General features: G+C 28.1%; 3 protein-coding genes across 3 annotated transcripts; 2 read left to right on the plus strand and 1 right to left on the minus strand.

The window, feature by feature from the left end:
* Nucleotides 1-5,075: 5,075 nt before the first annotated feature.
* LOC124957235 (histone-lysine N-methyltransferase SETMAR-like) lies at nt 5,076-5,639 on the plus strand. Its single transcript, XM_047514074.1, has one exon. It carries the CDS (start codon nt 5,076-5,078, stop codon nt 5,637-5,639), a length of 564 nt encoding a protein of 187 aa, XP_047370030.1.
* A 7,002-nt stretch (nt 5,640-12,641) lies between these two features.
* LOC124957236 (fatty acyl-CoA reductase wat-like) lies at nt 12,642-18,590 on the minus strand. Its single transcript, XM_047514075.1, has 8 exons — nt 18,491-18,590; nt 17,261-17,401; nt 16,765-16,803; nt 14,657-14,690; nt 14,390-14,615; nt 13,344-13,580; nt 13,101-13,246; nt 12,642-12,810 (listed from the first exon to the last, which is right to left on the minus strand). Exons 1-8 carry the CDS (start codon nt 18,588-18,590, stop codon nt 12,642-12,644), a joined length of 1,092 nt encoding a protein of 363 aa, XP_047370031.1.
* A 581-nt stretch (nt 18,591-19,171) lies between these two features.
* Nucleotides 19,172-25,465, plus strand: LOC124957237 (fatty acyl-CoA reductase wat-like). Its single transcript, XM_047514076.1, has 13 exons — nt 19,172-19,245; nt 19,404-19,551; nt 20,819-20,870; nt 20,974-21,029; nt 21,431-21,452; nt 22,950-23,281; nt 23,543-23,791; nt 23,884-24,029; nt 24,141-24,250; nt 24,321-24,516; nt 24,618-24,857; nt 24,950-25,207; nt 25,294-25,465. The coding sequence occupies exons 1-13, from the start codon at nt 19,172-19,174 to the stop codon at nt 25,397-25,399; spliced, it is 1,989 nt and encodes a 662-aa protein (XP_047370032.1). The 3' UTR covers nt 25,400-25,465.
* The last annotated feature ends 635 nt before the right edge of the window (nt 25,466-26,100 follow it).

Here is a 26,100-nt window from a genome sequence, read left to right on the forward strand (position 1 = left end):
TATGTCAAGGTTTAAATCATTTTTCGCAACAGCCATTTCTTTCATTCGCATTTATCAGAACTCCCATCATTTCTGCTCTTTCAAATCGATCTGCAAACGTATAGATGAACATAAACCTGAAGATATTCAAAACTTCTTATTTCATTAATTTCATCGATTCATTTTGATTGTTCTTTTTTCTATTTTTTAGAACGAATTTTTCCATTCACCTCACATTAGTGTGATTGATGATTGATTAATGATTCTATTAGAAAAAACAATTTAAGAACAAATATTGTGATCGAATATTATTTATGCATTTTACAATGTTATGACGTTATTTTTCTTCGTATAATCGAGCAACCACAAGATCGTTATTAACTCCAGTTGGATAAAAAGTAATCATGACAGTTCTTACACTTATGCTTCTATACTATTGTAAAATTATAAATAATGAGAAAATCGTTTGATTTGTGAGCGTTTGTAATGTAATGTGTGATCGTAATTAAAAAGGTCGTATATTTCGGGTTAAAAGAATTTACGTAAAAGTATAAAGTCACTTCCTTAGATTAAATTTGCATACGTATTTTTTTTCTTCAACAGAGTAAACAAAAATTTGAATGAACTAAATAACACAGAGCAACAGGTTCCTTAAGACCTATAACCTTAAAGTTTAATTCATGATTTCGTCAGCTATGAAGAAAAATGCTTATCTTAGCATGTATTACCTTTTTTCAAAATTTGTCCCATTTTTATGGAATCACTCGGTGTATCTATATATATATGTATGTATGTATGTATGGTTGTTATATAAATCTAAAAATAATAGGTAATGAGAATTACATTATGTTGAATACAACTCGTAAAATGACTTCTAATTTAGATTTTTTTTTACAATTAAAAATGTCCAACATTTAATTCAGTCGAATTGGGATTTATCGAATCATATTATTATTCGAAGACAGATAAAATCACTGCAAAATACGACAAAAATTAATTAATGTATCGCCTTTGCGTTATTTATTTTTTTTTCATTAGCTCATATTTTAAGACGACAGGCTCATTATTAACGACATATTCAAAATATTAATGTAGAATTATACTATCCGTTAGATCATATAATATGTTAATAGGAAATTGTGTATTTCTTATGTATATGAGATAATAAATTGACACGTTGAAAAATTGAAATGACATGTAGTGTCATTTCAAATGCGATTCTATAGATGATATTTGTATAGCATTTAAAGATACTTATACCATTAAATAATATAATAGCAATAATTTATCATCAACTCCGAAAACAGCCTTGTATGCTCTTTAATAAGATTGTACAAAATTTATTTAATTTGGATTTTCTTTTAATGATTTTTATATTTGGATCGAAAAAAAATTTATTACGACTCTTAATGATTTTTCTCTCAATATTTGTTAAAGGATAAGTGTAAAAATATTACAAGTTTATGCATAAAAGACAAAAGGTGATCTTGAAATCTCCGAAAGGTAAAAAGGTTACTATAATCGACACATTTAATATAATTATTTTTCCAACAGACGCATATGTTACTAATTAGTAAGCTCGTAGTTGAATAATTTACCGCTTTCTTCAAAATTTCTTTGAAAAATATTAATTTGTTAACAAATTATAGCAGTTTCTTCAAATGTAACGCGTTGGAAAGTAATGACACAAAATCATCACGTATCTAGATTATCTCCAGCTTCAAAGGACGTCAATGTGTTAGTATTTCAAAAATTTCTGAAAAACTTGTTTATACCATATTTATCGTCAGTTGTACATAATTTTTGTTGATTTTGGTAAATTACAGTATTATTCAAATATTCGAATTACTCTTTTTGCGGAATACTGCGTAATTCATTAACATTTTTATATTTTTTTCAATTTCCACATAATTCTATTCTTGCATTTTTATAAAATACTGTTAATAAGTTTTTATAACATGCTTTAATAGGATTCTTTTAAATTCATATCCATTTAATTTTTTTTTTTACTTTCAAAATTATTTTCCATATTGCAAAATTAAATTGATGCCCCTTCGAAAATGTAAAACAGGCTGTTGACGCACACGTGTGTCTCTTCATTGTTCACGGTACCTTCTCTTAAGGATTATATAACACCATTGGAAAAAATTATCCTTGGGAATATATCGGCTATTAGGAAAACAAAACGTATAGATAAGAAAAACATGGCCATCTTTGTCTGGGGTTAGGCATTCTTAGTAAAGTACCTGGGTTTCGATAATGTGTCGACCCGGCCAATAAATAAACAATAAAAGCAGAAGCCTAGGGTCGGTAAGCTAAGGGCTACCTGCGCCTAGCCTTGAAATATCCATTGTCATACTCCAATCACGATCATTAGAACAAACGAGCACACATGGAATGTTGAAATATTCCAACGAACTATCCCCGACCAATGGAGCATTTATTCTTTTCCTTTCCATAGGTCAAACTCCGCCCTTTACCAATCTCATTTAAGTTTACGTGGATAGTTCAAAATAGACAAAAAGGCAGTCAAATTACATCTTTCAGACTCACAACATCTGAGGAGTCAAGTTCCATCTTTCAGACTCACAACGTCTAAGCTCTCAAGCAATCAGTTCGGCTAACTATGCATTATACACAAGACACACAAACAATTGTAACTCATCCAATCAAATACACGGTGAGATTTACATATCGCAATTACTTCTCCATTTCTCACGGGATCCTTTAAAGAATGCGCGTTCTCCCATTAATTTGCGGGAATGCGGCGAGCGGTATTTTGCTGACTGCCTGCAATGATATCCTAGCCTAGTGCCGTCGTCCATATTCATCGCGACCAGTGGGTCTATAGCTTGGACAACAAGGACGAGACGGGGGACATTTCCTCCGTGCAAATCGACTGTCATCGTTGGTCCGGTGCGAGAAGCGCATTTTCAAAAACGTTCTCGTCAACAATCAACAAGGCGTTTCTTCTTTCTTACTTCAGATATAAGTATTACTTAAACAAAGTTTACTTTTACACTGAATTATTAAGGTGAATTCAAGGAGTATCCTCGCTACTTTCAAATGATTTCATCTTTGTTTTCATTTTTTGACAACGTTGCTTCTTATATAAATATTCGAACGTCAGCAGTTTGAAGAAAGTAGTTCATATAATCATAAGAAGGCTATAACTGGTTATAACAAGTTTCGATTCTTAATGCATTCATCGAAGCATTAAAAGTTCAATAAATGAGCGTCATTCGAAAGTAATTGTCAATAAGAGATGAATAATGAATGAAGTAGGAAAGAAAGAAGAGATATTTATTATTTTATATAAGACTGTAGAAGTTAATTTTCTTTTTGGTTCGTTCTGTTTATCATTCGTATCCTTCCATTCGATCGTACAAAAATGATCGAGAACATTTTGTGATTTTTATTATAAATTTTGAGTAATCTGAAAAGAAAAGAAACGTCGAGCATCAATGATGTCGAATAGAGATTGATTTTCATTTAATTTTTTAAAATACGATAGAGTGGATGAAAACTATAATTGAAAGCGGTCTGGTGACTCACTACGTGTAACGTTCGATCTAACTTGTTGTTATTCGCCGGTTTGCATCAACTAATGCCTTTATCGTATTTTTATCAGCTTCAACCGGCCTTCCAGAACGTGATGCATCTTCAGCATCAAAATTGCCAAATCGAAATTTTGCAAATCAGTTCTGGCACTGGCGTACTATCAACACATCTTCTCCATACACATTGGATAAATTCTTTTTGGCTGGAACAGCATTTTTATCTTTTCTATAGTAAAAAAATAAAATATGACGAAAATACTGCTTATTGCTATCCATATTTAAAAAGGCACCAACCAAAAACTATTGCGTAGAATCAATTGGACTTTTTCACACACAAGCCTTGCTATATCAACTCTCAAAACATATAATGATTATGCGGCTTAAGTGTGAAATTGGGTGCAAAAAAATACAATTAAATCCTCTGTCGGGAAAAAAACGAAATTACTATCCGAACAACCTAATACAATGAAAGACAGTCTTATTTAATAACAAATTTCTTCTTTCAATGTTATTACATTTATCTAATATTTGCTATATATAGAATTTCTAAATTGTTCTCGAGAAATTAAATATAGCACACATTTGCTATCATTTTGTCCGAGAGTACACGGTGAAAGTATCAAGTCGCCGGGTATCGTGAAAACACACACCTTGATTCATACAAAAGTAACATTTCTTTATAATACAATCGTAATCCTTACGATACGTAACATCATCAAAATATAAATGATAGAGATCAAACTCTTAGAAAACTTATCGTATTTCATATTATTTATGGTGTCATTCAATTGTCGTTTTTCTTGTATAACTTTCTTTTTATTTCTTTTTTTTGATGAGAAAAGATTTCCTGATTAATTATCTAAAAACTAGTCGTGATAAAATTCTTGTAAATAATTACAATGGATAGGATTTTCGACTTTAGTGAAAAATGTCGAAAATAATAGTTTAGGACCACCTCTTTCTCATATGTTAAAACTATCCCTAAATTCATATACACCCAAATCTTTGATCCTATTTCTGTAATCTAAAATCAAAAAATTGTACGAATGTATCATTTCTTAAGATATTAAATGCATCACGCATTATTTTAATGTATATCCAAAAAATGAATATGAAACTAGCGTAAAAATGATCGACATTCGAAGATAAATGTATTGGTATATAATGTCGCCGGAAATATAGAATAAAATTCATCAAATCATTTATCTTGTCGGTATCCAGAGAACTTCTAGACTATGGGGACAATTGGCAAAAGCTATGACAAAACTCTGAAATATTAAAGCTAACAAAGATTTGTTAAATTCTGATTGTTCATTGAAAAAATCCAATAGACATTAAAAAGAGACAAATATTGGGTTGTTCGGAAAGTAATTTCGTTTTTTTCCCGACAGAGGATTTAATTGTATTTTTTTGCACCCAACTTCACACTTAAGCCGCATAATCATTATATGTTTTGAGAGCTGATATAGCAAGGCTTGCATATGAAAAAATTCAATTGATTCTACGCAGTAGTTTTTGGTTGGTGCCCTTTTAAATATGGAGAGCAATAAGCAGCATTTTCGTCATATTTTACTTTTTTACTATAGAAAAGGTAAAAATGCTGTTCCAGCCAGAAAGAATTTATCCAATGTGTATGGAGAAGATGTGTTGACAGTACGCCAGTGCCAGAACTGGTTTGCAAAATTTCGATCCGGCAATTTTGATGTCGAAGATGCATCACGTTCTGGAAGACCGGTTGAAGTAGATAAAGACACAATAAAGGCATTAGTTGATGCAAATCGGCGAATAACAACACGTGAGATCGGTGAGAGATTAAATTTATCAAATTCAACTGTTTATGACCACTTGAAAGGCCTGAGTTTAACGTCGAAACTCGATATATGGGTTCCCCATATTCTCACGGAGAGAAATTTGTGTCGTTGCGTTGACGTCTGTGATTCGCTTCTTAAACGTCACGAAAAAGATCCATTTTTGAAGCCCATCATTACTGAGGACGAAAAATGGGTTGTATATAACAATGTCAAACGCAAGAGATCATGGAGCAAAAAAGATGAACCTGCTCAAAGCATTTCCAAAGCCAATATCCATCAAAAAAAGTGATGCTGGCTGTTTGGTGGGATTTTAAAGGAATCATTTTTTTTTTAGATTTTACCGGATAACACAACAATTAATTCGGAAGTCTACTGTCATCAGCTGGACAAACTGAATGATGCACTTCAACAGAAAAGGCCAGAATTAATCAATAAAAAATGTGTAGTGTTCCTCCAAGATAATGCGAGACTTCATACAAGTTTGGTCACTCGCCAAAAGCTTTTACAGCTTGAATAGGATACAATGCCACACCCACCATATTCTCCAGATCTGGCACCTTCGGATTATCATTTGTTCCGGTTACTGCAAAATTTTTTAGACGGAAGAACCTTCACTTCAAATGAGGAGGTCAAAAACCACCTCGATTAGTTTTTTACCTGCAAAGACCAAATATTTTATGAGCGTGGAATCATGTTACTACCAGAAAGATTGCAAAAGGTATTAGACCAGAATGACCAATATATAATTTAATAAAATATTTGTTCATTATACGAAAATTGTCTTTCATTTTCACAAAAAAAAAAAAAACGAAATGACTTTCCGAACAACCTAATAGACTAAAGATGGTACAATTAATTTCATTATTTCTTTGGATAAAGTGATTCCTTCAGAGTTTGGACATTAATAGCTATAGCTGATTTTGTTTTCTCATTTAATCTAATGGTCGTGTTAAAAATAATTGATACCTCGCATATGAGCGTAGCTTTACTCCATCACGAGATGCCGAGATTGGACAATCCCTCTCGATTAAGACTAATCAATATTGGAATTTCTGTATGTCTTCATTCAAAGTAAAAAATAACGTCAATGTTTTTCAAAATACTGTCCCTATCAACAGATATTTTCTATCTTTTAAGTAGTTACGTAGTTAACACGTTCCGTGCCAAGCTATTTTTGCCTGACTTGTCGTTCAGGTCATTTGATATTTTGACTAAAGAAAAAAATGATTGCGTGTACCACCGGTGGTACACATGGCACGGAACGTGTTAAGTAGTTACCATGAATATGTATTATTTCAAAGAAGAGAACTTTCTGCGTGGTCATAATGCACTAAAAGATTAATTTCTTTATTATTTCTTTCCTGTTATATCTACTAAGTATTAAGTACTATTCGTTTTAATTTGATAGACAACTGTTTTGATTTCTGTTTTCTACAATTTTGTATTTATTCATATTGCGAATTCAACTATGTTTCATTTATTCAACATTTTCGATAATTATTTATTTATCTGACACGCTATATCCAATTGCATTTAATTTTTACAAACACTTTGAAAGATTTAATTTCGATATCTTTCGGAAATCAAGAAACTGTAATTTATTTCTTACTATATCGCTTAAATTCAGATTCATTATATTTGAGAAATGAAATTGTAGATAAGCGAAAGCATAAATTATAATTATTTTTTTCTCTTCACATTCTTAGATATCTTTGCATTCTTTACGAAGATCCAAACATTACAAATGGATTGAAAATTATAGCCCATATGATGATAAGAAAGACACAGCAAATGAAGTTTCAATATTCGTTGCATCCAATAATGTCTAGAAAATTTGAAAAATAAATATCATTTGATAGTGATTGTCAATGATAAATAGGAAATGTAGAAAAAATCCAAGAACAAACATACCTTCGCCATTTTATACGAGTTTATATCAATGGGATCCTTTAAGATGTATTGTCTTATTTCTACGATATATGTTGCAAAATAAATATCTCAAACGATATCTTTCATATCATAAAGAAATAAATCACAATCTTCGGGTGTCAACTTCTTCATTAGTTCACTCCATCTTTCATTGGTATAAGTCCATTCGTTTGTACGAAAATAACCAAAAACGTATGCCATTTGGTGAATTTTTTTATACATTCCGAGTGATCCTTAACGAAAAGGATTATTGCCAGTATGAAATTTTTTTCTCTTTTAACATTCTTTCCCTCCAGAAAATAAGGTAAGAGAAATTTATCTCGGTTATTTATCCACCGACTCGGGACTTTTACGATATATATATATATAATACTTCTGAAGCATTTTCATAACCGGTGAAACAGGTTACATTTATATGCAAATAATCCATCACGAAATTATTAAAAATATGTACCGGCATTAAGTGTACTTATTTTTTGATATGTTCGAAGAAAGAAAAAATATATTTCAACATAGGGGAAAATTCATCAAGGATTTACTTTAATATAAAGTATATATTATAGTATATATAGTATGTAACTGTTTAGTATATATCGTTACTTCAACCAGATTGAATTCTGAAATTTTCTACTTCCACTGGTATATTCCGTATTTAATAAATTTGAGAAGAGAGAAATTAATAAATGAATTATTGATTTAGTGCACTATAAACGTACAAAAAAATGTCCATCTTTAACGTAATAAGTATTTATGATAATTATTTAAACGAGACTTGAATGATTTGCAATTATTTCAATGTGTTGTTCTTTTCAGTTATTTTTCACGTTGAGTGAAAATCCATTAAAATTCTGAAATATTATAATCATGATTGAGAGCTTTCAATTCATCTTAATGTCCCTACGATTGTCAAGTTCAACAAAAAAAATGTAATTAGCGATAGCTAATTACATGTTCGAGGTTTGAAGGATGCGATAAATTTGTTCAAGTAAATGTCAAAAATTGAATTTTTCAATGAAAATTCTGACATTAGCAAATATCCGTTATTATTAATATTTCAGAATTTCGTTCATGTATTCACGGATTATGCTAATTAATTGCTACAGTCCGACAAATTGATCAATTTGATTGATTCTATGGACGAAAAATCGCTCGACGATAATACAACGCAGAACGTTTATTATCTCCAAGTATAAATCTTTTATATTATTTTTACATTTATTAATATAAAAATATATTTAAAAAAAAATAGATGATACGCGTTAATTAATAATACACTGATACAATTTTTTAATTTCGTATTACTTGAAATATGACCGAATACTTACGTTACATACGAAATCAAATGCTCAGAATGACAGGTGTCCAAGAATGCTGACATGATACCGATTGAAATATTTCATCCAGGAATTGATTAATAGTAATTATTGTAAAAGAAAGCAATAAATGATGTATGTTAATTGATGTAACATTTTTTGTAATATTTACATATCGAGAATGGATTGATAACATGTAAATAATCAAATGTAAATAGTGCAATGATCTCATGTCATACTTTTAAATAATATTTTCTTAATCGAAATAAATAAAGATTGGAAACAATTAAATTAATTCATACCGATAGATCTGATCTTTCAGATTCAACGAAGATATTCATGTTGATAATTATGTATTTAAGGATAATTCCATTACTGACGACGAATTGAACGACACGATGGCTCATATACGATATACTAAACATTGACCTAAGCAATTTTTCTGTGTATACTTTCTAGATTATTTGTCATAACATTCTCGATTACTAATTTTGTATATTCCACGTATATAATCTAAATTGAAAAATTTATAAGAATATATCATTATATTATTAAAATTATGAGAATATATTATTAAATATATTATTAATTATATCGTGAGGAAATATTATTAATATTCTTTTAAAATATTTAAATGAAGAAATATGAAACTGAGATAAAAAGTACGATCGACTCTTCAAAAGATTTGTTTTATTATTTTATTTAGATTAGAGTACGTTTATCTTTCATTGTATAAAATATATTAATATTTTTGATTTTAGAATATTTACAATATGAACGAACTTTTATGTTTACACGAAATCAATTGAGAAAAACAGAAATAAAATCAAAAGAGCGTAATCACTTCCTTGAAAGAGAATTAAATTACTCACTTGAAAGATAGTTTTGTATGGGTTTCTCATTCAATGACTAATCCAAAAGATGGATCCTTGATTTTTTAAAGATAAGATCAAGTGCAAGATGTACTTGCGAATCTGAGTCAATTTTAAAATATAATAAAATTTATTAACATATATAAATAATAATAATTAATTAATAAATATATTCTATAATTTAAATATATACATTAATTAATTATTTATACATTATATTATGTTATAATTAAATTCTTATTTTTAAATATTTCTTTTTTAATTAAAAAAATATTCTTTATTTCAATAATCTTCTTACTTTTTAAATTCCACTTAATATTTAATTAAACATAAGATTCTAAAATAATTAAATATCTTACAATTTTAATTTTAAATAAATATTAATTATTTATCAGTTATAATTTATAAGGTAATTACCCAATCACATTCTTAATTATAATAAGAATATTCATAAAAAATTTATTTATATAGTATAATATATGACATCTTAAATTATTTATTTTTTATAATAATAATTATTTCTACTTTATTTAAATTCTTAATTAATATTCGATTATGTAACATAATATGTGACATATCTTAAATTATTTATTTATTAGGAGAATCAAGTTTCATTTCAGGGATTTCGATTATTATTCAAAAGGAGTACAATTTTATTGAGTATACTTACAATGTAATCATTCTATATAAATTGATTCCAAACTTTTGAATGATTATCACAAAATATTGAATGTAATCGATCATTTTTCTACGATCAAATGAAAGTATATGAATAAATGGAATGAACCGAAAAGAAAGTTAACAAGTAATGATCGGTGAATGAATTGTTTCTAAATGATATCATTTATAATATTTAAGTACTCCATAATTATCGTATCTTCTGAGCATAAGATATGTTTCTTAAATAATCTTATTGAAATACTTTTATAATCTTATATAAAATGATAAATACAACTGTTTTTTTTTTTCTTTCTTGAATGCTCATTTATCGTTGACAACCATTTTTAAATGAGTCTTGTTTTTCGAATTTTTATGGCCTCATTGTATGTATTAAAAAGAAAAGCTTGTTATAACCAGTTATTACCTTCTATTTTTTTTTCAGGCTACTTACTTTCGATCATGCGTAAAAGAAACAAGGTTGTTAAAAAAAATATTGAGTTTAAAATTGAAAGTAGAGGGGTACTGCTTCAGTGCAAAGATAGACTTCGTTCGAGCAACATCTCTTTCCAAAGTAAGAGAAAGGAAGGAACGTTTATTTCAAACTTTCATAATTTTTTTAAAAGCGCATTAATTTAATTCTACCCTATGAAAAATAATCCTAAAAGTAAGTAAAATTTATATAGATATGAATTTAAAAAATCGTAATTTTATTGGTTTTTGTGAAAATTAGAAAGTACTGTTTTGTGAAAATTCATTTAAAGTATTATGAAAAATAATTCTATAAGTAAGTAAAATTTATATGGTTATGCATTTAGAAAATCGTAATTTTATTGGTTTTTGTGAAAATTAGAAAGTACTGTTATGTGAAAATTCATTTAATGCTTTAATTCACTTAAATACAGGATAATATGTCATTATTTTCCAACACGTTAAATCCGAAGAAACTGCTATAATTTGTTAACAAATTAATATTTTTCTGAGAAATTTTGAAGTAAGCGGTAAATTATTCAACTGCGAGCTTACTAATTAGAAACATATGCGATTGTTGAAAAGGTAAGGAAAGTACAAAAAGATTTTATTTCCAAGCAGTCTATGCACATTCATGATACAAAATGTTGTGGGATATCTAATTGCATTGCAAACAAAGTTATTTTTACCACTTCGAAATATTCATTGTTCCAGCATCACGAAATAGAAGGAAAAGTTAAAAGCATATACTGTTTCTTTAATTCATGAAAAATATTTTATAATATTTATGAAGAAAAACAGTACGATCTATAGCATTTTATAAATTTATTTTAAAACAGACTTGCAATAGTCACAATAATATATATATTATTATATATATATATATTTTGTGAATGATATTTATTTCGTCATATCCATCCAAACTACATCATAGATAAGTATATTATTTGTAAATAATAAGTAGTAGAGTAAATGCAAAAAAGAAAAACCCAAATATCTGTTGAAAGATTACAAATAAAAAATACTAATTTACTCCTTCCTCTTCGCCATATCGTTTAATTAAAATCCATCAAATATGAGAAATAATTGATTTGTATATACATGAAAACTTAAATTATGATTATTATTTTCTCTTCATTTTCTTTCACTTTTATGCTTCTTTTACGATGATCTGAACGTTACAAGTAGTCCGGAAACCATAGCTCATGCGATCATAAGAAAAAAATAGGCGATAATAAATTTCAATATTTGATGCATCCAATAGAGTCTTGAAAATTCGAAAAATAAGTATCATTTAGAAATTAATATTAATGACAGATAAACAATAATATAAAAATGAAGGAAAGAAGATACCTTTACCATTTTATACGAGCTTGCAGAAGCGTATCAATGAAATCCTTTCAAATGTACATTCTTATCCCTAGGATATAAGTTTGAAAGTAGCTATCCCAATCGAGCTTTTTTACAAAAGAACAATTTGTCATCCGCAGGCATTAAATTCCTCGTCAATTCGTTTCATCTTTCATTTGTAAAGTTCCATTCATTTGTAGAAAAATAATCAAGATTATCCGACATTTTGTATATTTTATTATACATTCTGAGTAATCTTGAACGAATAATATTATCATCAGTATAAAATTTTTCTCCCTTTTTTTCGTTCTAATGCCTTTCGTCCAGAGAATAAGATCAGAGAAATTTACCTTGGCCGTTTATATAAACACAATGCGATCGTATCAATTATAAAAGCTGGTAGTAAATGTAGAAAATAAACGTAGAATAAATAGACCGGCCGGTATTTCGTCATGTTTAAACAATAGTATCAAATTGCTTCCTTAGACGGCATTAATTGTGCGTATTTAAATAATATTTCCTTCAGTCTGTTGTAAGTGATTACATTATCTTCAGATATGTAATTATAAATGGGAACATCATCGCTGAATCAGAAACATTATCGATTCGAATAAAGAGGATATAATATATTTTTTTCTAAAATCATTATAAAATTCGATCGTGAAAATACTATTTCCGTGTAAACGAAATCATTTGAACCTATCGATGATTATTTGCAATGTCCCAGGCACTCGCAATTAGACCATTTATAGTTAGATCTCCGGACACCAAGTTTATTTTTAACGACCCATCACAATAATGAGTTCTCATTAATCCCATTAAAATGCCTGCAGTAATTCCTACTGGTTCGTTCATATTGTCGATCCATCTTGGAAAAGGTTCTTGATACGTTGATATTATTAAAAATATTACGTTAATTAATATACATTATTTATTGTATTATTCTACAAAAACTATATTACTGGCAACTAATTGCAGGACGAAAGATTCCAATCGGTATCGATTTAGCATGCTTCCGTATTATATCTTCAGCGGCTGATTTCGTGTATATATTATGCATTATTAATTAATGCATAATACAAATTCTTAAATTCTTTTTTTTTTGTAAATAAATGTGAAATAAGTAAAAAGAATTATTATTTGGAAATCTAAATGTACCGCGGTGTAATGTCATTGAGCAATTTTTCATCCAAAGAATTCATCAGATCAATCAACTTGTCCCCATCCATGGGTGGATCATAAAATATCTCTTTAATCGGATTATGAAGACAATTAGCATAAGCCGTTGATACGCGTACGAAACTCTAAATTATCAAAAATAACGAACATTTACAAAAGTCAATATCTTCCTTGAAAGATCTTGATAGTCATTAGTAAGTATATATAGGATAAAGATGGTACCTTCAGATTTAGCATTTCTTTGGACAAATTTATCAAATCCCTTAGACTTTGGATGATAATAGCTATCGCCGCTTTCATTTCTTCATTGAATCTCACGGTCGCGATGACATTGAAAACAATTGATACTTCGTGTACGAGTATAACTCTATCAATTTTGGCAATACCGAGATTTGGCAAGCTACAATCTCCCTTGATTGCGACTATTCGTTTCCGGAATTTTAGTTCTACTTTCTTTAACTTGGAAAATAACTAGAAAACGAATAAAGTTGTAAATTTCGTCCACTTCGTTTAAATAAATGTCATAAAAAAATAAATAGCATTAGAAGACTTTGTACATGTTCAAAGTACATTAAACTAATAATTTATTTATTAATCTCTTGTTTCATATATCTAGCAAGTATATACAAGGTATTCAATTTATCTCAAATAATTGAAACTTGAGAGACTGAAGCGAGCAAAAAAATTTTTGAAGAGATTTGTTTGGTATGATCGGAAACATTGGATTGTGCCAAATTTATTTATTATAAATCGAACGATATGGAAAATTTTACAGCTAAACTCATTTTTTTAATAGAAATATATATTCTTTTTTCACGGCTCGATGATTTTTTAAGACGAATTCGACGACTTTCTATATGAAGTCATTTATTATTATAAAATATTATAAATTACATTATAAATTCGTGAGATCTTAAATAATAAGGAATACAAATATATATTACTAGTTTCTGACTGTTATATTGCATATAATTCAACATGAATTTATATCAATCCAACTATCAAAAAGCTGTTATATAGTTCGATTTAAAAAAATGAATTTGACTTCGAAATTCTCCCAACGCTTAACATGCTTAAAAAGGAATTAGAACATGGTGTATCCCTTCGCATTAAACAAATCCGTACAAAAACCTTCTTTTTTAGGTTGGACCTCTCACAAGATGTTCCAATTTTTCAAAATAAATAAGACACCCTGTATAGATTATTTAATAAATACAGAATCTAATATATAACAATCAAAGAAAATATAGAAATAATAAACAACTAACCGAATCTTCCATAAGTTCATCCAAGCGTTCAAGAACATTTTTCCCTTTTTTCGAACGTATCAAAATATAAATGCATCTGATGCCAGAACATCCTCTTAACAATTTCTCGATTAATAATTTTCCCATGAATCCGGTTCCGCCAGTCAAAAATACACTTTCATCGTCGTAAAACTTTTGAATAGGTGTAAGCTCGTCGATTATTTTGACGGACGATGTGATGTTCCAACTGTTGAATCAAAGGCCACTTCTTGGTCACACTCTTCTAACAGCGGTTTCATCTTTTCTACTTTTCCAAATCGATCTATAAAAGTAAGCGTGAATTAGACATTTTTTAAAATTTATATCATAATTTTCTCTTTCGGACGGATTTTTTTAATCCGCTTCTGAAAAGAAAACTGATAATTTTATAATCTTAACGTAAGAGTATATATGCTAACGCAACGAAGCTGAAATGTCTTCTGAAAAACATTATAAATTGTACTGTCGATTACTATTGACGCATTTTTTTATTCTAACGCATTTTTTTCTAACTGCTTCTTTTTTTTTATCTTTATATTCATTTGGCCACACGACCACGATCACTTCCAATTATAAAATATATATTCATGGTAAGCACGTTGGTGTATATATACCTATATACTACTTTTCTGAGATGCGAACGTATAAAAAGTAATAATGTGAAATAAAGAATGTTAAATACGGTTGACAAAATATCCTCCAATAAATCTACATTTTAATTGTTTATTACAATATATTTTCTTCTATAATCTATTATGATTATGATCAAAGAAGCAATTTTTCACCTTTTTGGCTTGTCTTGAATTTATTCGAAAAAAAATCAATTGACACAATGCGTTATGAGGCGAGTGAGAGTCGATTGTGACATTGGTTCGTCGAAATTTATCCACAATAAGTATGTAAGCAATATAAGATACATATCTATATCTATAATAAATAGGTATCTTATTTTCGGTCTACCGTTTTGAGACATTGTTCGATAAAAAAAGCAAAAAAAGAAAAACAATCGCTCAAGTTATACAACCATTATCTTTTTTGTTTTCAAATCTTACGCCAAATTTTTCGATAGTTTTCTCTCTATTCTTGATTTATCATCTCAAAATTCAATTAAAAAACATAATATTTAAATAATAATCAAGCTTCGATAAATTTCAAATCGATGTAATTAAACAGTCGAACTATCGATTTACTGGAGAAGAAAAAAAAGAAACAGCGGCATATAATAGGAAAAAAGAAAAGGTTATGTAATTCATATAATTCAGAAAACGATCTTTCTACAATAGTGTCGTTTGTATATTATAATATACAATATTGAATACATAATCTTGAATAGAATATAATTTTGAATATCCGTTTTGAAAATGCGATTCTATGCTTGTTTTTTACTTTTAATTCCTTATAAAATGTTAAATATATAGTTTATATTTGTATTATATTTAATGGTACTTGCAAATTAATATAATAAAATTATATAATATAATATTTTATAATAATGTAAAATTTCAGAAAAGAAATGTTCATAACAGTATAATATGTTACAAAATAATATAATAAAAAGATACGAAAAATATAAACGAAGTATCGTGATTGTTTCACTCCCACTGACTATTATTTTCGCGTAATATCACGCATAATCGTAAATATATTCTTTAATAATTGTAATATTTTTTTTTTTCATATATACACAAATTTTACTGTCTTTCACAGGTATTTTCCAATTATGAATTGAAATTGCGTATGTACTTTAAAAAAGATTATTAACGTACTTAATAACTTAAACACAAACGTACTTTCCTTCCGTACTCACGATAGGTGTATATACTCGAACAGAGTTCACTTTTACACTAAACTATAAAATCAGATAGAAGCAGCTTAATATTGTTCCCCTCTACTATTTATTCAGCATATCCAACACGATCTGAAGGTGTAACAATTCTAAAGGTCAACACTTCATTTTTAAGTTTTTGCTCGAATTATTTAAATCTAAAATAACTGTAAACAAAAAATACCAATCAATTTATCACGGTGAAAATGATAAGGAATATTCGAAATAAAAACTCGCCAATAATAACTTCAATGTATTTATGTATTTATTAACCTGACGCATAATTATTGCATTATTAATTCCATGCTAATTTTCATTGCCTTCCAATAAATATCGAAGAACAAATATAGTTTTCAAAAAATATTTCCTTTTACATGATTTACGATTTAAATTTATGCAGGAAATATTTTTATATAATTATATAAAAATATTTAATTTTTTAAAAATACGGCGGGATATCTTTTTATACGTAATAAATAAGTTAATTAATGAGAAAAAAAATATCCGATCAAACTTTTATGAATAAAAATACCCAAATAATTATAATTGTAACCTTCCTCCCGTACCACCACTGAAGTTATAATTTTTCATAAAATTTATATTTTAAACAAAATCCCTTAAATAAGAGAACTCATTGATCCGCATTTTGACAAGAACAAGAATTAAAATTATTCTTTCCTCTTCATCTTCGTTGACAATCTTGTTTCTTTCACGAAAATCTGAACATTACGATAAGCCGCGAAATCATGTAATTATGAAGAAGATACAGGCAATAAGGAATTTCAATATTTGATGCTTTCATTAAAGCATTGAAAATTCGAAAAATAAATATCATTAGAAAGCGATAGTGAACGTAAAATGCAAGAAAGAAGATATCTCTGTTGTTTTACACAAACATGTAGATGCATTTCAATGAGATTCTTTAAGAGATACGTTTGAAAATAAATATCCTTCAAAAACAAAGTCCTTCATAAAAGGAAAAAAAAGTATTCACGATCTTTCGTTGCTAATTTGTGCGATATATCAACCATTAATGATTAGCGGTTCGATCATCAAAACTCCGGACATTAAGTTCACTTTTATCAATCCATCCTGATGATTAGTTTCTATTAATCCCATTCCAGCACCTGCTGTAATTCCTATTGTTCTGTGTACATTATAAATCCATCCTTGAATAGATTCTTAATACTTGAATATTATTAAGAATATTATATTAATTGTTTTCGCTACCATGGGTGACTATAGTTGCTCACTATAAAATTTTCTAATATATTATGATCGACTAAAGTGGTTTACGTTCAAAATTCTTCATATATACCAGAGATGACTAAAGCCACGAATAATTAAGTTCACGAAAATCAGTGAAAAAAAATCAAATCAAGTAAAAGAAATTTAGATTGCCTATATATATATAATTATTATCATTTAGTATTTAAGCAAAGTGCGGTACCAATAAAAAAAATCACCCCTATGAAAAGAAACTTGACAGAATTTACAAATAAATAATGCCTCCCTTAATTTATTATACGTACCGTATACGTACCACATTATTTTTTTTTCTTTCTATAAAACAATTATACAACCCCGATGACTTAATTTTAAATGAAATTTGCTCAAACATGTAATCGTTAGAAACATTTGAATTGTCGCAATAACCGTTATATAATTTGATCTAGAACGATTATTCGAGTGCTAACATCTTACAATCGAACTGAATAATTGAAAACATTAGGACAAATTTTGTGAAGTTATTCAATCAGAGTAAAAAAAAAATGAAAGAAAAAGAAAGGAGATATTGTAAACAAAATAAAAGTAACATATTTTCTCATAACCGACAAAAAATATAATGAATATGTATGATTAACATATTAAATGAATCTTTCAATCTCCTGCATATATTATTAACAATCAATCTATCTTAATCTTGAAATCTAATAAAAAAAGAAATAACGCACGCTTAATTTATTAATTAGTTTTTTGTAATATTTCTCTATCGTTCATTTATCGTTATTGATATATATTGACATTATTTGAATAATAATGAATTTCGATAATTTTTAAATCGACTCGATTACAAACAGTCGGATATTTTTAATGGTTATTTAAAAAAAAAGAAAAGTGTGACAGATGATGAGAAGAAAAAGGTTGCATAATCTGTGCGATTGAGCTCGTATATTTTATAAAATATTGTAGCTTAGATTTATGAACATAGATATTTATCAATTTTGAATATTCGTACCACGTGCAGTTATAATTACTTGCAATGTGGAAATACTTTCGAAAGAGTGATTGTTCGCTTTTATTTTCTTTTTCTAATTGCACTCGATCCCAATTGAAATGAAACTCTATAATTGGCATTTGTATTGTATTTCAGTGATACTTATACCATTAAACAATATTATAAAATGCAAGAATACAGAGAAAATATGAAATAAACAAATGATCAGGATCATTTCTCTAACGCTTTGCATTTCCATAAATTTACATACTCAATATCAAGTGAAACGTAAAGATAATTGTTAATAATAATATTTCCATTTTGAAAAATGCAACGATCAATTCGCAATAATAGTAAACGTTATTGTCATACTAAAACTTTATAATTATTATGTTTATAAATTATACTAATTATTATCGTGAGAATTATTTAACAAAAGACAATTCGATTTTAAATTGACACTAAACTATTTTCCAAAATGTTATATTTATTCATATTGCGAATTTACCTATGTCTTATTTATTAAAATATTTTAACAATTATTTGTTTAGTTTAAATTTTTTACTGCATTTTTGCGTTGAAAATGACTCAAGATTAGGTTCACAAGGTTCGTTCAAGTCTACTATATTAATTAATTACAAAATATTAATCAAATTAATATTACATTAAAATATATTAATATTTGATAATGAAAAAAATTTTTTTCTCGTAATTATCGCGCATGGCTATAAATGAATGTCATATAACGGATGACGAGTACGAGGGAAAAATCACAATCATTCATTCATTTTCTTCGTATTCTGCATTCTATTATATTTTTTACTATATATTATTTCTACCATATTATTTACTATATTTAACATTTATATTTTATATTTCATTATTTACTATCATATTATTATATTATACTATTAAATATGTATCGTTAAATACAATACAATTGCCAATTATAGATTTGGATCTGAAATGGGATCAAATTCCAAAAAGAATAAAAATCCAAAAGGTATTTCTACATTATACAAAAGTTTACACTACCCGTTGAAAAATAAATTCAAAAATATTAAATTAATTGATGCAAACGACTTGTTCGAGTTTATATATGTACATAGATATACATAATAGTTTATTTAGTGCATTCGGTTAAGTAGATCATTTTATCTTTTCTCTTGCCTATATTTCTCACTCTTTTTTTTACTTATCCGCAAGTTTTCGAGCGCACTTACAAGAAGAGATTACTAATATTTTTTGTTAACCGGTTAAATTTTTTGCTTCTTTTTGAATTGAATTTGCATTCGATCTCTTTTAATACTATCGATAAATTTGTATAATCGTGCTTGCGTGTATATAGAAAAGAAATGAAATAGCATACAAATAATATTTTCTCCTAGGACAATATTAATCGAATAATTTAATGCAAATTGAAATAATATAAAATTATTGACTTCAAACGCTAATAGCTGACATCGACTTCATTTTTTTATTGCATCTCACAGTCGAAGCAACATAGAAAACAACCGGGACCTCGCGTATACGTATAGTTCTATCGACCATTGAGATATCGAGATTCGGCAAATTGTCGGAATTCTGAATGTCTATTCTTCTGCGTGAAAAACAACTGTGGAAATCATACATTGAAAGAGTTGTGAATCTTTCCGTTTTTTTTCACATACGCATCATAAATAAGTATTATTACGTGAAAAACAACAAAAAAGTTTACAACTTCTAACATGTTCAACGTGTATCATAGTACAAAATTTATTTATCAATTTTTTCCTCTTTACATGTACTAAATATTAAATTTTAAATACCGTTTCTAGTGGTAACAGGGAATCTCAGAATTTAATCAGAGTGATATCATATATAGATAATTTAATTATATTATTAGATATTAGTAGGAAATAATAATCGATCACAAGTAAACAACTCATTATTCGAATCTTCCATGAGTTTCTTCATGCATGGAAGCACGTTCTTTACTAATTTTCGAAAATATCAAAAGTTAAATGAATCTGATGACGTGCTTATTTCTCAACAATTTTTCGTTGAATAATTTCATCTCGTTACCGTTCATAATTATTCATAGAGTTAATAGAATTATCGAATTAGTTTTAGAAATAAATGAAAAATAAAAAGAAAAGGTTATAATACTAAAAATCAATGAGTACAATGAAGAAATACAGAAAATAGGGAAATAAATCATTTTAAATTAGATATATTACCTAAGCATTATAATAAACATATAACCAATACTTCGAAATTTAATCATGAAATGTAGAGTTTTCGTTCGTTATTGAAAGGTAGAGGGAAAGGGCTACATACTTCTACTAGACTTTATAATTAAGTGCAAGAATGCCCTTCTTTCGTGTAGCATCTAAAAATTGCAGGAACACAAGAGAAAAACGTTTATAACTTCGATGAATGTGCGTCAATTTTAATTGTGCAAAACGGAAAGTACTTTTAAAACTAAGTTAAGTTTATGTAAATTTGCATTAAAAATTCATAATTATAAAATATGTTATAAAGATTTAGTCATATTCCTCTATGATAATTCAACAAATTCCAAGTCTACATTGGAAAAAGTATAAAAAAACTTTTTGAGTTACACGCAGTCATGCGAAATATTTTTTCAGTTATTTAGATATTATCATAATTTAACAAAATAAAAAAAACTAGCTGCAAAATATTGCACTCTAATTGTAATGAGATACTGCTAAACCGATCATTTAAATGGCCCGTAATAATTAACTACTACCAAATTTTTCATAATTTTTAAAATATTAAATATTTTTGTATAATCAAAATTTAAATGAATAAGAAAAATTTTAATTAATATATTATAATTTAAACAATTAAATTAATAAATCACAATTATTACGATTACAATTTGGCAATACAAACATTTTTTAAATATTCATGTAATACTTTAATACAGAAAATTTTTATTTTTACTAATATTTATATTTATATTTTTAATATAAAGATCAAAGGAGAAAATAAAACAAGCAAATGAAGAAAGGAGGATGTTATTATATTCGGAGACAATATTCTACATTAGATCATAACTCAAAACTTGACGAATTTAAAATGATTAAAGACTTTTTATGAGAGATACACGACAATTAACATAAAAATACAGAAAATATTTACTATAGGTAATTTTCCTTTCACTCGTTTCATTAAGACGCATCGTGATGATTTATTTTACAAATAATTTAAAATCCGGTTAAACCTGATTAAAATTAGAAATCATATTTCTCTATTCTCCATGAATAAAAGAGAAAGTATAGTGATAACTAATTATGGTGGAAGGTCATAACAATGAATGATATTCATTTCAAAGATACTTTGAGAGACGTAATAAACATTTTTCACTACGCATTATGTATTACTTTAGTACTTTTCCATTTCGGAAAAACACTGATATATTCATATGTGATGATATCAGATTATTCACAATAATCATGGATTTTGCAATTACGAAACTTTTTATTTAACAGCGTTTTAAACATTTAATTAGATAATGATCCTTCGACCATTTGAATAAAAGAATAAATACGTAAATAAATATTTATAAACAGGGAAATAAAATTAGGAGGTAATAATTGACCAAAAAATTGTCAGTTTTGATTATTCTTTCGTTAGTGGGTCGATCAAAAATATTTTTATCTGACATAAACATTGTTAAGACGGAATAAGTAATGTAGTTATCTACCGTAAATTTCCTGACACTCTTTTTTGTCGGTTTTTATATTGTCCACTTTAGTTTTATATAGACTAACTTTTAACGTTTTTGCACTTATCTTTTATCAAATATTGAAAAAATTTCTCCAAGAATCATAATAAATATTTTTTTCCTGTTTGAACGAAGGAAGATTAAAAAATTTTTCTAGTTGATAGAATTTCGTATCATTTTATTAACAAGGAATATCACACATTGCTCTGTTTGCGTAGTACTCGAAAAATTATACGTAGATTAGTATAGAAAAATGATCGCAATCGAAGACTCAATTGATTTTTCTCGTATAACTTGTTCTTTGATGTTCACTTATTACACATTATTAAGCGGCAGGTTGAACGATACATGTGCAATTGAAACGTTTTTTTTTACCTTGAACTAGATAAAAAAGAATATCATGAAGCAATTAATAGTAATATATGTAATGTTTCTTTCTTAGATGTTACGTGATATTTTTCCCTTTCGAATTGAAGACACCAATTATCGATCATTTTCTATCATAACGAAATTGTCTATTTTAAATTATAGATATATATTAGGACGAGTAATAGATACCATGAATGCCTTTTAATAATCGATATTAAGATAGAAAGAGCAAACCTATCGGAATAAAGATTGTGTTAATGATAATCAAACGTTCGATTATAGTATTTTCAACGGACACTTGAATTTATTTGCATTATCGTTTAAATGATTAAAATAAATAAATACGATAGAGAAACAGACAAGATTTCTACATTTTCGTTTATGTTTATGTTTACAGATCGATTTAGAGAAGCAAATATGATAGATGTAGTGCCAGAAAGAGGTGAACAAGAAATAGCCCTATCGGAAAGTTCTTTGAGAGATGCTACGGAAACTAAATATGCACCTGTATATATTCAACCCATCGAGGATAATTACGAACTTACACCCATTCAAAAATTTTACAGTGGTCAAAGTATTTTTATAACTGGTGGAACAGGATTTATAGGAAAGTTATTGATCGAGAAATTGTTAAGAGAATGTCCCGGTATCAGTTGCATTTATCTTTTGATACGTACAAAAAAAGGAAAAAGTCTGCATCAACGCATGAAAGAACTAATTGAAAATTCTGTGAGTTAATATATCTTATTTCCATGCATTAGATTCATTGAGTTATTATATCTATTACATGGATTAGTAAATTATTATTTTACATTTGATTCAACTTTGAAATTATCTCTTTCTATTAAATAATATAATTGGTATATAAAATAAAGAAAATTGAGAAACAAAGTACTGATCTATCATAACGTGAAAAAATTCGCAAAATGTCGTTTTCCTGTCATAACGAATGTGAGAGAGAAAATATTTACAACTCTGTCAACTTTCCAGTTATTTTCCACTTTGAGAGAGAAACAACCAACATTCCACAATCGTATAGTCCCAATCAAGGGCGATTGTAGATTGCCGAATCTCGATATCTCAATGATCGATAGAGCTAAATTAATACGCGAGGTCTCAATTATTTTTCATGTCGCCGCAACCGTTAAGTTCAACGAGAAAATAAAATTGGCGACAGAAATCAACGTTGGAAGTGTAAAGGATATAATAAATTTGTCCAAAGAAATGCCAAAACTGAAGGTGCCATCTTTGTCTTCTGTATACGTATTAATAACAATCACAGTCTTTCAAAATCTGACTTTAACAATTCTTTGTTATCCTTAAAATTGCAGAGTGTTGTGCATGTATCAACGGCTTATTCTAATTGTTTTCATATTCCACTTGAGGAGAAATTTTATGACCCACCGATAGATCCCGACAAGTTGATAAATTTGGTGGACTGTATAAATGAAAAATTGCTCGACGCTATTACCCCACAGTACGTTTATATCTCGGAGTATCGATTGCTTAATTTCATATTTATTTATAAAAAAATATAAAATGAATAGATGGTGCACTTAATTACACTCACACAATTGTTTGATTGTAGATTACTCGGAATATGGCCAAATACTTATGTTTATACGAAAACAGTCGCAGAGAATTTTATAAAAATGCATGCTGAGTCTATACCGATTGGAATATTTCGTCCAGGAATTGGTTGGTAGTAATGTAATCCTTATAGAATAAAACAATAAGTGGTGTATGTTAATCGATTTAATATTCCTAGTGATATCCACGTATCGAGAACCTATTCAAGGATGGATCGACAACGTGTACGGACCAACAGGAATTACAACAAGTGTTCTAATGGGATTAATGCGAACTCACTATTGCGATAAATCGATAAATGCGGAAATGGTACCTGGAGATTTAACCGCCAATGGAATAATCGCTAGCGCATGGGAGATTGCTAATAATCGAAAGTAACGACACATACTTGAAACAATATTTTTAGGATCAAATTTAATAATGATATTAGAAAATATTAAATTAATTCGTCTATATGAATACATAATCTTTTTAGATCCAACGAAGATATACCCATTTACAATTACGTATCAAATGACAATCCATTAACTTACGGCAGATATATAGAAATGATACGTACATATGGAGAATTGGTACCGTCTGAAAAGGCAATTTGGTGCCACATCTTTGAAGTAACAAAATATCGGCCGATCTATCTTTTCTACGTATATTTTTTACATTTACTACCAGGTCTTATAATCGATATACTCTCTTTGTGCAGAGGTAGAAACCCAAGGTAAATTTCTCTTATCTTATTTTCTGAAGGGAGCGTATTAGAACGATAAAAAAGCGAAAAATTTCATCTGGCGATAATCCTTTTCGTTCAAGGTTACTCAGAATGTATAATAAAATTCACGAAATGTCAGATCTAGTTAGTTATTTTTGTATAAACGAAAAAACATTTACGAATGAAAGATGGAACGAATTGTTGAGGAAGTTGACGCCCGAAGATCGTGAATTATTCTTTTGTGATATGAAGGATCTCGTTTGGAATACTTATTTTGAAACATACTTCACAGGTGTAAGAAAATATATTTTAAAGGATCCTATTGAAACACTTCCACAAGCTCGTATAAAATGGCGAAGGTATTTTTTTTATTGCATTTTTACTTCATTGTCCCTCTGTTATTGACAGTTACTTTCAAATAAGATTGATTTTTCAAATTTTCAAGGTTTTATTTGATGCATCAAGCATTGAAACTTCTTATCGCCTGTGTCCTATTTATCATCACATGGGCTATGCTTTCTAGATTGCTTGTAACGTTTGGATCTCCGTAAAAGAAGAAAAGATAAGCAAAAGAATGAAGGATAAAAATAATCGTAATTTAGACTATCGCCTATGTACGAATCAATAATTTCTTGAATGAAAATAAATCAAAATTAAACGGCTTTGATTCGGGAAATCTCAGACAGATATTTGGGTTAGAACTTTCTCCTTATATACTACGCCATTTATTGCATATAATATATACTTAGTTTTTCATATTTAATTTTTATTATGGCCGAATATTTAGCTACAAGTTTCATTTCTAAACTTCACTGAAACCATGTATCACTTTTTCTGCATTTTCTCTTTCTTAGTAAAGATTAAAATAAAATGAATAAGACAATAATTCAAAGTTCGTTCGACAAATACGTATTTCGGAATCATAACTGTTGAATTTTGTTGCCGAAATATTTATTAATTCCGTATCATTTTTACTGGTAAATTCATTATTTTGGATTTTTTTGTGAAGTACATTCATTATACTGATCTCAAATCCCAAAAATTTAACCAAAACGTCGAAAATTAATTTCTAAATGTAAAGTTTTTGATTGTTATGAGTTGCGTACACTGACAGTTTAAACCTTCCGTGATTGAGGGGAAAAGGCTATCTACTTCTACTAAACTTTATAGTTCGATGCTACAGTGAGTACATTCGATAACAACATCTGTATGTGACATGAACATAAGGGAAGAATGTTTGCTTCAAACGTTT

The sequence above is a fragment of the Vespa velutina genome, chromosome 25 (genome assembly GCF_912470025.1).
Source record: "Vespa velutina chromosome 25, iVesVel2.1, whole genome shotgun sequence".
Lineage (NCBI taxonomy): Eukaryota > Metazoa > Arthropoda > Insecta > Hymenoptera > Vespidae > Vespa > Vespa velutina.

What these genes read in the sequence shown, in the direction of transcription:
- LOC124957237 (XM_047514076.1), top strand. Translation starts at nt 19,172, where the DNA reads ATGGCTATAAATGAATGTCATATAACGGATGACGAGTACGAGGGAAAA. An exon ending in CCAAGTCTACATTGGAAAAA is followed by an intron (nt 21,030 to 21,430) that starts GTATAAAAAAAC and finishes TTTAATATAAAG; the next exon opens with ATCAAAGGAGAAAATAAAAC. An exon ending in AATATTTCGTCCAGGAATTG is followed by an intron (nt 24,251 to 24,320) that starts GTTGGTAGTAAT and finishes TAATATTCCTAG; the next exon opens with TGATATCCACGTATCGAGAA.
- LOC124957235 (XM_047514074.1), top strand. Translation starts at nt 5,076, where the DNA reads ATGGAGAGCAATAAGCAGCATTTTCGTCATATTTTACTTTTTTACTAT.
- LOC124957236 (XM_047514075.1), bottom strand. Translation starts at nt 18,590, where the DNA reads ATGCCAATTATAGAGTTTCATTTCAATTGGGATCGAGTGCAATTAGAA. An exon ending in AAAGTATTTCCACATTGCAA is followed by an intron (nt 17,402 to 18,490) that starts GTAATTATAACT and finishes AATCTATTCAAG; the next exon opens with GATGGATTTATAATGTACAC. An exon ending in GTAGAAAAGATGAAACCGCT is followed by an intron (nt 14,616 to 14,656) that starts GTTAGAAGAGTG and finishes TTGATTCAACAG; the next exon opens with TTGGAACATCACATCGTCCG.